The sequence below is a fragment of the Trichophyton benhamiae genome (assembly GCF_000151125.1).
Source record: "Trichophyton benhamiae CBS 112371 chromosome Unknown contig00074.8, whole genome shotgun sequence".
Classification (NCBI taxonomy): domain Eukaryota; kingdom Fungi; phylum Ascomycota; class Eurotiomycetes; order Onygenales; family Arthrodermataceae; genus Trichophyton; species Trichophyton benhamiae.
Window position 1 is genome coordinate 1 of NW_003315102.1, and position 13951 is coordinate 13951.

At 48.5% G+C, this 13951-nt stretch overlaps 4 protein-coding genes across 4 annotated transcripts; 1 reads left to right on the forward strand and 3 right to left on the reverse strand.

Annotated features, from left to right (window-relative positions):
• Nucleotides 1–169: 169 nt before the first annotated feature.
• ARB_00001 (uncharacterized protein) lies at nucleotides 170–1236 on the reverse strand (the record flags this gene model as incomplete). Its single annotated transcript, XM_003013508.1, has 2 exons — nucleotides 170–590; nucleotides 629–1236. 2 exons carry the CDS (start codon nucleotides 1234–1236, stop codon nucleotides 170–172), a joined length of 1029 nt encoding a protein of 342 aa, XP_003013554.1.
• A 174-nt stretch (nucleotides 1237–1410) lies between these two features.
• Nucleotides 1411–2325, reverse strand: ARB_00002 (uncharacterized protein; the record flags this gene model as incomplete). The annotated part of the gene is made up of 3 exons (XM_003013509.1): nucleotides 1411–1609; nucleotides 1785–1963; nucleotides 2041–2325. The coding sequence occupies 3 exons, from the start codon at nucleotides 2323–2325 to the stop codon at nucleotides 1411–1413; spliced, it is 663 nt and encodes a 220-aa protein (XP_003013555.1).
• Nucleotides 2326–3413: 1088 nt separating this feature from the next.
• ARB_00003 (uncharacterized protein) lies at nucleotides 3414–5295 on the reverse strand (the record flags this gene model as incomplete). The annotated part of the gene is made up of 5 exons (XM_003013510.1): nucleotides 3414–3991; nucleotides 4030–4432; nucleotides 4492–4764; nucleotides 4843–5136; nucleotides 5236–5295. The coding sequence occupies 5 exons, from the start codon at nucleotides 5293–5295 to the stop codon at nucleotides 3414–3416; spliced, it is 1608 nt and encodes a 535-aa protein (XP_003013556.1).
• A 7417-nt stretch (nucleotides 5296–12712) lies between these two features.
• ARB_00004 (uncharacterized protein) lies at nucleotides 12713–13483 on the forward strand (the record flags this gene model as incomplete). Its single annotated transcript, XM_003013511.1, has 1 exon — nucleotides 12713–13483. The coding sequence occupies one exon, from the start codon at nucleotides 12713–12715 to the stop codon at nucleotides 13481–13483; it is 771 nt and encodes a 256-aa protein (XP_003013557.1).
• Between the last annotated feature and the right edge of the window lie 468 nt (nucleotides 13484–13951).

Below are 13951 nucleotides of genomic sequence, written 5' to 3' on the forward strand. Positions count from 1 at the left end.
AAAAAAAATAAAAAAAAAAAAATAAAAGATAAATAGAGAAGAGAAATCCACAAAGAGAATCAATCACAGAAAAGAGCCAAGACAGCCAGAAGAGGTAGCCAAAGCACGAGTTATAGGATGTTGAGTGTGTGATAGTTAATGGCCGTTGGGGCGCTGTGGTGTAGGGGCTTTATCCGAATTCATAACCCGGAGGTGGCCCAGTGGGACGGGGGTTTCCACCGCGGACAGCCAGTACAACATTCTCCGGTTTGACTTGCGTTTTTTGAAAACCTTCATATGGAATGGGCGGAGGAAGCGCAGGCTTCATATCCCAATCAGTCGCATACTTCGGTGGTGGCCAAGTGGAGTTCCAGGTTGTAGGCGGTTGAATTTCTTCATCCCAGTAGCCAGGAAGCTCAAAAGTGGTATTGAAGTCCCTGCAGTTTCTGACGTCGTCCTCGTTGAATTTGAACCAGCGTCCGGTATTAAAATAGTGGCATTTCGAGGCATTTCTGGCTGACTGCATCCGAATAGAAATGTCCCTGCCCGTTCTGCGTGAGGCACAGATGAAGGCCCTGAAAAGTGGGAATGTTAGTTTAATGTTCTGAACACTAGTAAATAATAAAGGAAGCAAAGTATGATGGCTCACCTTTCTCTGGAATTGTGTGCTCTTCTGAATTCAGATTCGTGAGAGCGGTACCTCGCCAACCACGCTTGGTGTAGACCGGCGATGACTGCGGTGATAGGAGGATTCTGGGCCAAGTTGGCGGATGAGTTGTGTGGCCCAACCTGGGGATTGGTAGCCTGGCTGATAGGAGGCTGGGGATTGTTAGCCTGGCTGATAGTAGGCTGGGGATCGGTGGCCTGGGTAATATAAAGGCCCTGGGCCGAGTCGACGTAGCCGCCGTGTAGTCCAACCTGGGGATCGGCAGCCTGGCTGGTAGGAGGCTGGGAATCGGTGGCCTGGGTAATAGGAAGGCCCTGGGCCGAGTCGACGTAGTCGCCGTGTAGTCCAACCTGGGGATCGGCGGCCTGGCTGATAGGAGGCTGGGGATCGGTAGCCTGGCTGGTAGGATGATCTTCGTCCGGGTTGGCGGATGAGTTGTGTAGTCCAACCTGGGGATCGGTGGCCTGGCTGGTAGGATGGTCTTCGTCCGGGTTGGCGGATGAGTTGTGTAGTCCAACCTGGGAATCCTGGGGAGGCGGCGAAGGTGACCAGGTCCTTATGTAGTCGTCAAAGCAGAAATCTCCTTCCATTGTGCTGCAGTCAAGTTAATATCTAGTTACGTGAGATATAATATTGTGCGTTGCCAGCTGTGTGACTCACTTCTGGTATATCCGATATATGAAACCAGGCGGAAGGGAGAGGATTCCAACGGAGATTTAAAACGAGGTTGGGAGGCCGAGAGCCTAGTGTAACAAATTTCGATATTAAGAGAAGATATAGAGGCTGGTATGTCCTGATAGATAATTCTCACAATGAATACTGTCGATATTATCGAGCTTCAGAACGACGGTGTGTAGGATGAGAAAAAAAAAAAAAAAAAAGAGAGAGAAGAGGAAGGGACAAATTCCTGAGGAATTCCTTCCTTTTATAGGCGTAATAGCCATGACATCACGGGGCAAATCACTGTATAGAGTGACTCACCTCAGTATGTCATATGGCGTGGCTAGATAAGACGCCACAGCTTCTACCCAAAACCACGAGAATCTTCGAGGCGGTGAAGTGTTGGGGCTGTTGAACTATCGCTAGCCGTGAATCCTAAGATATTGTCGTCATACCCCTCCCCTACGAAAATGCGTACCGGTGTTTCTGGGCAGTACGGGAGGGAAAGAGCGTAGCCATGGCATCGACAGGTGAGAGAAATGGAGTCTCTCGCTCTGCAGAGAAGAAAACCTTCTGGGCCAGAGTCGTTGAAGAGAAGGATATCATGAGTAAAGTTCCATCGCGAAGAAGAGATAAAATATATCGTGGTTTCTTCCCCTATAATATCCTGGCCACCGCATCGCAGCCTCCCTCAAAGCGTCTACCTAGCATGTTCACGATCCATGTGAAATTACTTGGGGCTTGAAGGTGACGGGGACACACATATCCAAACACGGGTAGTCTACAATAGCACATGAGGCCGACTGCGTATCCCATTCCACCGCACCTGGGTGACTGGATAACAATGTATCCCCAGAAGCAAAGAAGCGAGTTATCGCCATGACGTTGGGCCGAGCCCCTTTTGCGTCAGGACTTCCACCACAGAGCCTGCAACATGGCCAAAAGTATGTGATATACCAGGGCTCTACCACGATGTTTGTTTTGCGTGGCTTAGGTAGAATAGTGGACCAGGGTGTCATCTTGCACTGAGTTGCCAATACCACCGTTTCTGGTGAGAATTACCAGATCTCAGAGGCCGCGGGGCTGCAAGCGCTGTACTGTAGCCGTAGCGTGGTATTAGCCAAGTATCCAGGCATTTGATCCACGGTACCGTGTTGGTATATTTAGAGCAAGCTCTATACGCATCATGGATGCTGTGGTATCGTTATAGGAAGGAGCGCAGAAGGAGCGCATGACGTTGTCTCGAGCTGAACTCTATCGCGGTAACGAGCGGCTAAATTAGCTAGTGCCGGCTAGCCCGCGAGCCACTAGCGCGCGTAACAAGCTAACTATTTTAACTAAGTGGAGACTGGCCGCGCCTCTTGAAACGCTCCCCGTGTTACAGGCTACATACACACATCGAGCTTCGCTCGTTCTGGTCTCAGGTGGTTTCATATTGGGTAACTACCGCTAGATTTTCTTTCTAAGTTGCCAGATTACAAGTGCAGGGAAAGGGGGCAGTGCAGTGTGTTTACCCCAACAAGTTAAAAGACTGGTTCCTGTCAACCACTATCCAGAGTTGAGACGTATGGCCATACATATATCGACAAATATGCGTCCAGGGAGCGTCATAAATATTCTCAAAACACTCTCACCGAGAAAAGTAGCAGTGCCAAAAAGACAGGAATTACGTTAAAAGCGTTAAAAGCGTAGCTGTGCAACTATATGGCCCCAGTAAAGTACCCTCGGCGTTTTTTTCCGTGGACCCGATATATACAAATGGTGAAGATAGCGGCTGGAAAGCAAGGTCAATCACGAGGCGGTATATATTCTGCAGAAACGTAGCCCGCCTCCCTAGCCCGATTTTTTCTACGAGATACCTAACGATGGCACCAATCCATCACTCTCATTTAATTCCTGTCCAACCTTGTAGGACACTTTATACCGAAGCCTGACCGTGTTTCCCTTGCCTGGCTGGACTCCGTCCATTTGGAGCTGCTGCTGAACTCCAATCTTCTGATATGGCGCAATATCTCTGCCGGACTGAGGCCGGAGCTGTAGAGAATAAGCCTGCAAAAGTGTAAAAGAGAGGAAACATGTCGTTAGCTGATAGTCATCCAAATACGTCTTACGCCCATGGGTTGTTGGTTAATGTCAAGCAAGAAAACAGAAACAGGGAGGCGGCTTCTTGTACCTTTTCAATGGCGATTTGGAAATGGAGTTCTGAAATAGCGTGAGGGGTATTGTTAGAGAATGACACAAGGCCATGTATTTTGTTCTCACCAGGAAAGCGTTTCACCTGCATTTTTATTCCTATGGTGGCGTTGAGAACTTCGATGGTATTCTGTGAGGGTAGAGTTTCCTCTGGAAGAGCAGATGAGAAGGTCCATTCGTCATCTGCGTCAGATGTCTGGGCTGGCGTCACTTGTTTGGACTGGCTGGATTGTTGGGGCGAATATGGTGCATGTAGGGTTGGGGCTGGTGGCCCAGATGCTAGCTGGCCTAAATCTAGTAATGACGAAGATGCGGCGTTTGAAGAAGCTGAGCTCTGTAGTTTATTAAACGGTGATGATGTCCTTGACCCTCCCGACGTAATAGCAGCAAATGGGTCAGATGGTCTAGGCGTAGGCGTTGAAGTAGAAGGTATTGATGGCGACTTCGCAAGGGAAGCCGATGAAGAGCCTTCTTCAGTGGTAAGCAGCAGTGCTGTGAGAGTGGACGGAAGTATGGAAGTTATCACTCACCTTCAGCTGGTCCTAGAGGGAGTGCAACACTTCCCTGGCCCTGAGGTTCGTCTTGGAAGGAAAGGCCCAGTAAGTCACCCTCAAGCGTGGAAGCAGCAGGGGGATTAAGGGCTGTACTACCGTTGGAAGCAGCAGATACCTGCTCTTCCTCGCCTCCAAAATCAATCAAAGATAGTTCGTTGGCAGCATTCTTTTTAACGCCCGTACTCGTCCCCAGAGTACCTTTAGGTATGTTGGATGCCGCAGTTACATCTCCGGCCTTAATCAGCTTATATCTTTGCACCGTTCGGTGTATACTATCGTTTATTTCTAATAGTTTCGATACAGCCTCGTTGTCTTCAGACTCATCCTCACACATTTTTTGTATTTTAGGATGTGCATTTTGAAGAGCGCTGGCCAGTTCCTGTGTAAGTCAGGTAAGTATCTGTCTCATTCCTCTTCCTGATGACAGCCAACACGCACCTCATAAACGTCTCCTTCTGATAACTTGTCTCCAGGCTTAAAATTCTCCAGCATCTCTTCAAGAAGCTTAGCCTTCTCCTGAACCCTCGAGACCTCTTCTGCCGCCTTTGCTCGATAGTCCGTCCGATGTCGAGTATCATAGCCTGCCATTATTTTCATCAGTCTGTTGGCTTCTCGAAGGTCATCCGGGTTCCCTCTTCGTATCAGCTCTTGCAGTTTTGCGGACTGAGCGATCTTCTCTTCTTCTTCCATCTCCTCGGCAGATTGGAGATTCTATATGGTGTGCATCATTAGTACCAGCATAGACTGTTGAGCTAAAGGTACGTAGCAACTGAAGGAGGACCAACATACATCGCTTGGGTTCAGAACGGCAGCATCTTCACGACGGATTTCAGGAAACATATAACCCTTGTAGAGGAGAAGACGGTGCATGTCACGGATGAATCCGAGGTCATCCTTGTATCTTGAGGTCTGACATATCGTCTGTCTCCATTCTTCAATCGATTCGAGGATCCTCTGTTGCGCTCTCGATGGTCGAATAGGCGGTCGTTCGGGAAATCTTCGAACGAGTTCGTTCAGGAACTCTTTTGTGCTGATCTGGAGATGAAACGGGTATCCGCAGTTTTTGACGCATATGTCGAGCAACTAGGCAGTATAAAGAACATCAGAGTGGCCAAGCAGTCAGCCTCGTATACCTCCTGAGATGCTAAAGGGGGAAAGGGGGGGTAAACGGTAGGAGCATACAGCGAGGGCTAGCATCGCAACATTCGCATTCCGGGAGTTTATCAACTGGACTATGGTCATTGCTGCTTCGCGAGGCCTTTACCATTGGCATCTTATTAGGACTTCATCCCATTGAAAATAGAGAAGTAAATCCAGCGCGAACGGCTGGACTGCTGCACTCACGCGTTTCCCCTCTTTGTATTGATCAAATCCACCACCTCCAGGTTGAGGGCCAGGTTCGGTTCGTAGTTCTGGGGATCGCACGCATTATCTGGTCCAAGTCACTCGGTCAGCAGCCATCTTCACTCTTGGGCAGGAAGCAGCAAAGACACCCGGGTGCACCGGCGCGAGGGAGAGAACGTACGGATATACCGCTGCAGCGTCGACTGTGCGGGTGGCTCCAGGTAGGCGCTGAAGCGGTCCCTGGCCGCCATCCGAGCTGACGTCGCCTCCAGGTTGTCGGTTTCTTAAAAGACGCAGTAGAGAAGGTCGAGTGTCGGGAGGGCAGAAGTCACATTAGCGCTGAGGCCAGAAGCCGTTCTATCTTCCTGGCTAGTTATCTGCGTGAAGCTATCACCAAGTCGAGGTCGGCTTTGTCAACTGCCTAACTAACTAACTAACTAACTACTAGTTAGTTCAGGCTTGGCCGCAGCGTTTCGGCCTCCTTAGAGCGGCCTGCCAGGGCAAAGCAGACGCAGATACGGAGAACTACTGCCTTGTGCCTACATTTATATACACTCTTCTACCGGCTGTCTCTTCTCGAAGCTCGTCAGCCTCATCCTCGACTTCGTCTTCATCATCCTCAGTCATCTTCATCATCGCGGGCCATAACTGACAAGTTATTGGTGCTTAGTCAGCAGGTTACAGCTATAAAAGCAGCGAACGACTCGCATGCAGTTCAATGTTCGATACTATTTTCAGTATTATTTTCAATTCGCTCTGGCGGCCCCGGTAGAAAGCTGTATGCCTGGCCGAGGTATCTTATCTCCCGGCGGGGGTGGATGGAACAGGCCGACGCATCTTCATTGCGGTCTATGCTGTCTCTCTAGAGCAATAATTGCCCTGCATCATTTCATCTCGTTGATTCTAGTGCGAGGAGAGTCTTCTAGAGCAAAATATAATAATATCCCGTCCCTGGCAATAATGAATTATGGAAACTTGATGCAATTGTTGAGTATTTCTTTATTCAAGGTATATATATATCCTACTTTCAATCATATCTACTTCTAATAAAATACGTCAGTAGGCTGAGGGTAGACACTTTGCTCCCGTTTGAATCCCTATCTGGGCCATGTCGAGGCTAAGAACCATCACGCTCTTCACCTTTGTGACCAGGACTACTTTCTTCGTCTATTTCAGTATGCATTCTTACTTGTGAATACACCTGATAATTAACTAAGCGTCTATAGAACAAAAGCCAGCGCTTAGGTGAAGTTCGACGTCATAGTAAAGGGGCAGCCCATCAACGCCAGCTATGATCACTACCCATCGACAGCCAAGGAAGATCAAATCTACGAATGGTTGATTGTGTATATCCCAGCACTGGTCGAAATAACGGACCAAGGCTCCGATACCGTCTAACAGTGCTCCTTTCGTTCTGTCAGAGCCATTCATATTTGTGCCTGCGATGGCTGGCTCCATGCCAACCCGTTCCTTGCCCAGCCTGTCCAGTAACTCCCACAGAGCGAGCTAAGTGTTCTGTTGAAAGGCGCAGGTTCAAGCTGTCTAGACATGCAAAAGACAGCCAAGGATACTACCAGCCCGCCGCCGTCATAGCTTCTTTGCTATTCTGCGAGGTCGCTCTTGCTGTTCAGGCTGGGGGATGCCCGTTCGACCCAACCTCGCCCCCGACCTTGCCCCCGGCCTCCCTACCAGCCTCACCGTTGCATCTCCTCGTCATCGTTATGTCATTCACTATAAGTAGTCACCTTTAATCCATGGTTTATGATACCCAGCAAACCGTGGTTAGCAACATGGTGCCGGGTAGTACCGGGTCTTTGGTGGCCACAGCAGGATGTATCAGGAAATTCCATGGTACGCTGGCCCCGCGGGTCCTCAACTGAACCGTTCGATAGAATATTGGGTGTCTCAACAAAGCTTAAGGCATGAAGAAGGAAAGGGCTAGGGGATGGGGCTCCGATTGATCCTAGAATAAGCTTGGCTCAAGGTGTCAGTTGAAAGATGTGCCGAGTACTCCGTACAGGATGTGATATATCGGTATAACAAAAGAATACCAAGCCAATAACCAGTTATACTTGACAAAGGAGCAAAGGGTGTTTTTCTGATCCAGATGCCTCCCAAGTCAGTTGACTAGTTAAGTCCCTAATGACTCACCACCGGTTTTGTTATCATGTCTGCAACACATTCCGGCTCTTCTAGGATCAATCACTGGCTATATCCCCATCAAGTATCAGTGTTGTAACTTAGTTTTACGCTCACATCCTGGCAAAATGCTTATATTTGATGTCCTGGGAATTGTTGTTATATAGCTGGAATGCAGGGTGGTACGGTTGCGTTCAGGAGATGAACTACCTAAGGCTGTCCGCCTTTGAGTCCTGCATGCTTCTACTAGGTTAGCTCAAAAATACGCTAGCTCATAGGGTAGGCTGGCAGTGTGTGGCAGAGAGGGCCTAGGTGTAATCCTCTCTGCTCTATTTGATGCATCGATGTGTTATAATATAAGATATAGGGTATCGTACATAGAAAGGCTGCTCATTCATTAGATAGAAGGGCGACTGCCTGGAGTTATGTCACATTAGTTATTCTATGGTTATTTTTCTGCACTAGTTGTCGAGAATTCGTCCTTTTCTTCTCTTTTTATTACGCCTCGTGGCTGAGAGATGTACGCTTGACATCTGTCGTATGCATGCATTCAACTCTGCGGAGTACAGGCTACGGAGTACATTAGCATTAAACACATATGGTATCAATCGGGGTCGTACGATACATGACCGAAGAAAAAATAAAATCCCAGTATAAATCCTTACGCGTTTCTTCAACCCGATGCATCGGCCAGGATGTTCAACGGGGAGAGAATGTAAATTGCAAAAAAAAAAAAAAAAAAAAAAAAAAAAAAAAAAAAAAAAAAAAAAAAAAAAGGAAAAAAGAAAAAGGAAAAGCCAACGCCATGGTATCATAGTACATAACATAAACCCAGTCACCGGCAACAATTGAATATTCATTTCATATTGATTGCCGGCAAAGTTATCCAGTGTCCCATTCACTCTCTCACTCGCTCGGTCGGACCCCATGCCGACCTTCTCATGCCCGGCCTCCCTCGATAGAAGCCATCGAAGAGTGTAAGATACTTTTTTGCTAGACCATGAAGTCTCCGATGTGAAATGTCAAAAATCGGTCATTGAAGCCTTGCAGACACATGTACCGTCATGCCCCATCACTCCCGGGGGGCAGCATTTAATGAGCTGCGGCCTCTCCCCACAAGGAGTACACTTGCTTGGGGTACACTTTCCCTCCACGCAAGCCAAATCATGGTGCTTGCTACATCCTGTGTGACAATCGCAAGAGTCATTCCACAGGGCATCCTTCACACGGCAGAGTCCACTTATGCATATCGACGAGGCAGGAACAACGCGTCTTTCGGTCTTTGCGAGAGCGGCGCAGTGATCCTCAGAAGGTTTAGGGCAGTCGGAGTCAAAATTGCAGGAACTGCCTACAGCAAAACACTGGACATAACGGATAGGACTCATGGGATTCCTTCGATAAGGGATAAACTTGACTCCAGGAAGCTCCGTAGGAGGTTCACATATGCATCTCTTAGGAAATCTGGGAGCGCTGAGAAGAGATGAGGACACAATTGAGGCGAAAAGGGCCATTGTAAAGAGAAGAGTTTTGATCATGGATGTCATGGTGTAGGAGAATTGGCGTGCTGTCACTGCTATCCGTTGGGGAGCGACAAGACACTTGGAACACAGAGGGACGCTGGCATTTCACTTATATATGCAGTCGGCCACCAGGAAAACAGGGGAATCGCCTTTTGATGCGCAATGGATGTCAATCCCCAGGGTATCCGTCATGCGACCATGACGACGTGTTGAACGTGAGCGCCCATTTATTATATCTGAGCTCTGTGCCTGGAGTATATACCACCCGCTATTTGCAACTCTCCAACTCTGAAGGAAAAATGAGCCAACCAGGCTATTTCTCTGTCCTCCACCACTCCAATGAGTCGCGCGGCTCTGTTACACGATGGGACATCCGCAGAGTCAGAGCTCATTAGTTACCAAACAAGAAAAGAAACGAAAGGCGAGAACAAAACTGGATGATAGTCTTTCGTCCCTTTCTTCCCCTTTCCCCCCGTTGCCTACTGCAGGCTAACCTTCCCATTTCACGCGGTGATCAGCTTCGTGCTTTGTATATCAGTATTGGGAACGGAGCATGATCGACAGTATAAGAGGCCTGTACTATGATATTCCACAGGTTTTACGTACGCCCTGGAGATCAAAATTCGAAGAAAGGGGAGAAAGATTGACATAGTTAACGTCACCAGTGCAACTCCGGCCTTAGGCTAAACATGCTCGCGATAGAGGCTCGTCCATATTGATTCCTTGGAATTTGGCCGCCTGCAAAGACCGAGCACCAGCCGATGTGCATTGTGTGGCTGGGATCTATGGGGGATATGCAGATAAATACCAGCGGAAGTCCGAGTGTCCCAGGTGTACGTGCATGGCTCACTGCGCCAGCCTGGAACTTGTTCTGTGGTCTGTGTTCTCCCTCCAATTCTCCCGCGAAGTTGCCAGATTGTGAAGCCGACGGAAGCAGCAAGAAGTTGTGTCTGGTTTCTTGGCCGCCGATTGGCTGGCTTCAGCCCCTGCAAGCTAACTAGTTAGTTTAGTCAACGAGTTTAACAAGTTAACTCGTCAGCTAGCGCAACTTAGCCGATGCGCGCTTCTTGCCGCGGCGTTATTCGAGTATAACATCCTCGATTATCTTATAATCCGACAACTGCTCTCGAGAACGCTTCCCCCTGAGCCCTTAGAGTGACATTAGATTATTACTGAGCTAGGTTGATAAGAACACTTGGTTTTTTTTTTTTTTTTTTTCGCCCTTTTGATAGTTAATGTAGCTAGCCGTCGACTAGGTAAGGACTTTCGACGAGCCATCAGGGAAAATAATATTGACAATCTGAAGTATATAGACCCCTATAGCCTGAACTGTTACCCATTTCTATGCAATTTCCGTAAGTGCAGCAATTGTTAACGTTCTAAACCGAGAATCAGGATCCGGTGTCAATGGCTAGCGGTACCCAGAATAGATATGCGGCTTGATTAACCACTCTATATTTCTGCCTAGAGGATTATCTAGTTGAATAGATATGATAGACGCCCATGGTTATACTCTCGCCAGGGAGGAGTATGACTGAGAGCCATTCGAAATAGTCTCGAGAATGGAGTGAGTTCATTGATACAATTTCTTATATGAAATATACGTGCTTCTCCGGACACGAATGACATTCACAATGCCTTTCAGGCTATATTTTCTAGCATCATATGATATATAGCTAAGCACCGGCTTTGATAGCCGATTGCCCAGTCGTGAATGGACCGTTAGCTGTGCTAGCCATTTAACAGGAGAATCGGCATTCACTAGCCTTCCTAGGTTCAGGTTGTCTTTCACCCAGAGGGTCCTCAACTACATTTGACCCTTGCGAAGTTTGTCTTTTCGGTACATCCAAGGGATAGAGAGATCGCTTAAGCCAACATTCTGTTTCATCCTTGAAGTTCCTCGTCCAATATTTAATTTGATATTATGTGTCTTAGATTCGCAACGAGAGTCAGGGATAGTACAGAAAATCTGCTCAGAGCTGATGGATGGTCATTCTTCAACTCTTTCGAGAAAGCAGTCAGGATATTTGTATGCAGCGATGGCTTGATCGACATGCATGCATTAGTGCCGTTGTAGATAATCCAACCTCGGTGATTAACCCTGTTTGAGCTCACATGCTAGTTGTACTTAGGACGTTCTTGGCTCTGGATATCAATTTGAGAGACTTCATGTTGACCTTTGAAGTACACCTAAAAACTTGTTCATTGCCACCCAGCATGAAGACTCATATAGTGTGCTGAGCTTGCTAGGGAGGGCTAAATTTAGCCTGGCCATGATTCACGCGAATGCGCAGTATTAGCCGGAGATGAATGACGACCATACTCGCATATTTAATTAGTGTGATTGGTACTATCAGTACCTTATTGATGGAAGGCTTTTGGCAAAGTAAAATGCAATGACCTTTACTCATTTGCATCAAGTATCCGAAGTCATTGGCGATCTTATAGTTATCTTTGCGGGGATCACCCTATGTTATAGCCTCAGTCATCCAGGAAGTGCCTAGTAAACAAGGATTTGGCCTGTGATGAGCGTTGTAACATGCGGGCTCCAGTACTGTCGCGTAGAAGAGGAATCATGTAGATCCCGCTGCGGTGCTAAGGGTATAATTTGTTGCATAGAACTACCTAGTACTTAACCAATGCTTTTAATTCTGATAAAGTACCAGCAAATGAAATGGAAATTGAGGGGAGTAGGGGACACAAAACATGGAATTGAACCTGGTGAGGGCTGGGGAAGCCTAAGGATAGATTTGCATCCAAGGGTCAACTGACGGAAAATCCGGAAGTTCAAAAGTCCAAGACCTAAGCCCTAGTTAAGTCCGTGACGGGCCGCATTCAACAAACCTGCGCATCATCGCCGTTATTCGATGAAGGGGAAAGTGGAAAACAGAGTAGAGACGGGCATAATACAACCCAAGCCCTAATGCTTTGCTTTCCGAGTACATTTTCTTCTTCAATGTTAGCTCTCGCTCAGGAGCCTTAATCAGCAGAGGCTCACGTGACAGGCAAATCCCGGGAGGCTTAAAGTTCTATAATCAGCCTTAACATTGACATGAATAGTTGAAGAAGCAGATTAGTTTTGTTAAACTAGTTTCATAGAGAGCAGTTGCCCTGAGATACAAGGACTTCCAGAAGGCGGAAGACAGTGCTCCTTGCCGATAGACTACCGTCGTTAATTCAGGATGGTTCGACATAAAAAAGACACGATGTCCCGCAAGAGCAAGCGGGGTGACTACCGACGACCAGTGATCAAAGATGGAGTAGATGAGCACGGAAAACGGCCTCGCGCGCCCTTTCAAGCTGCCTGCTGGGATCTGGGACACTGCGACCCGAAGAAATGTTCCGGCAAACGATTGATGCAGCTTGGATATATGCGCGATCTGGGTATAGGACATAAGTTTCCGGGCGTGGTAATATCGTATGTAACTACCCAAGACTGTACATCATGACGGGACACGGCTGATGAAAAGGAACAAAACATAGGCCGAATGCAAAGCAGACCCTTTCCCCTGCTGACAAGCCGTTGCTCGAGCAGTATGGTGCAGCCGTGGTGGAGTGTTCATGGGTACGAGTGAGCGAAGTACCTTGGTCAAAAATTGGCGGAAAGACAGAGAGATTGCGTGCGTGATATCCCGTGTGACGGCGGCCTGGATTCAATGCTAATATACTGTTGGGATACAGTGCCTTACCTTGTGGCAGCAAACACGGTGAACTATGGCAAACCGTGGCGGTTGAACTGCGTTGAAGCACTGGCTGCGACTTTCATGATCTGTGGACACGAAGACTGGGCTGAAGAGGTGTTACAGCACTTCCGTTACGGCCAGCCGTTTCTAGAGATCAACTCGCAGCTGTTTAAGCGGTATGCAGCTTGTGAGACAGAAGCAGACATCAAGGCCGCTGAGGAGAAGTGGCTGGCGAAGATCGAGAAGGAATACGCGGAGAACCGAGAAGGGAAAGGGCCAGACGATATGTGGACTACGGGGAATACAAACAGGCAGGCCTTTCTTTCGGATTCCGAAGACGAGGAAAATGAGGAGGGGAACGAAGAAGGCGATGATGATGACGACGAGGACGAAGATGGGATCCCGCGGAATGCTCTACAGAGAGACAATCCATTCCCGGAGTCAGAGGAGGAAGATGACGATGAGGAAGAGATGGCAGAGATCCGGCGAAAGATACTCATGTCCAAGCCGTTTGCTGGCACCGCTTCTTCCCCTGACCGCGAGCCAGACGCAAAAGCGACTGGACCTGCAGTAGTACCGTCGCCAGCAGGTGTGACAGCCGCGAAAGACGCCTGCAACGAGGAGAGCGACAGCGACGATGGCAACGAGAGCGACGCCGCCTTTGACCGCATCATCAACGCAACCATCGCGACCGATCGAACCGGCATCAAGGCCCTCCAGCGCGAGAAACAGCGACGGGCATGAGCCAAGCCTGCCTATCAACATCACATCACCTTACCTAAGCCATTAGGTAGCTTACTCATACGGATTTACTATAACCCGTAGCGCCGCCAAGAAAATCGTCCTCGCGCTCCTTTTTCCGCCTTTTCGTTCCTGCTGCAAAAAACTCCCCGCGTTCTGCAAAGTACGAAGCCGTTCTTGAGAGTGCGTACCCCCCCCCCCCAGCCCCAGGTAAAGGACCCCTTGCACCGCCAGTTCCACAGTTAGGGAGGCCTGTTCTGTTCGCGGGTGAGCCCTTGGGTGGGTAGCAGCCAGAGCCTGCGAGTCTGCCGCCGCGATACGCTTCCTGTCGGTGGAAGAAATTTTCGAGTTTGGTCCTTTTCTCCTCTTTGGATGCAGAATTTTTTTGGAACATAAAAGGCTGAGCCAGTTGGGGCTGATTAAGGCTGATGGTCTCGTGACAGGTACAGGCGTCGTTCGGGCCAGGGGCGA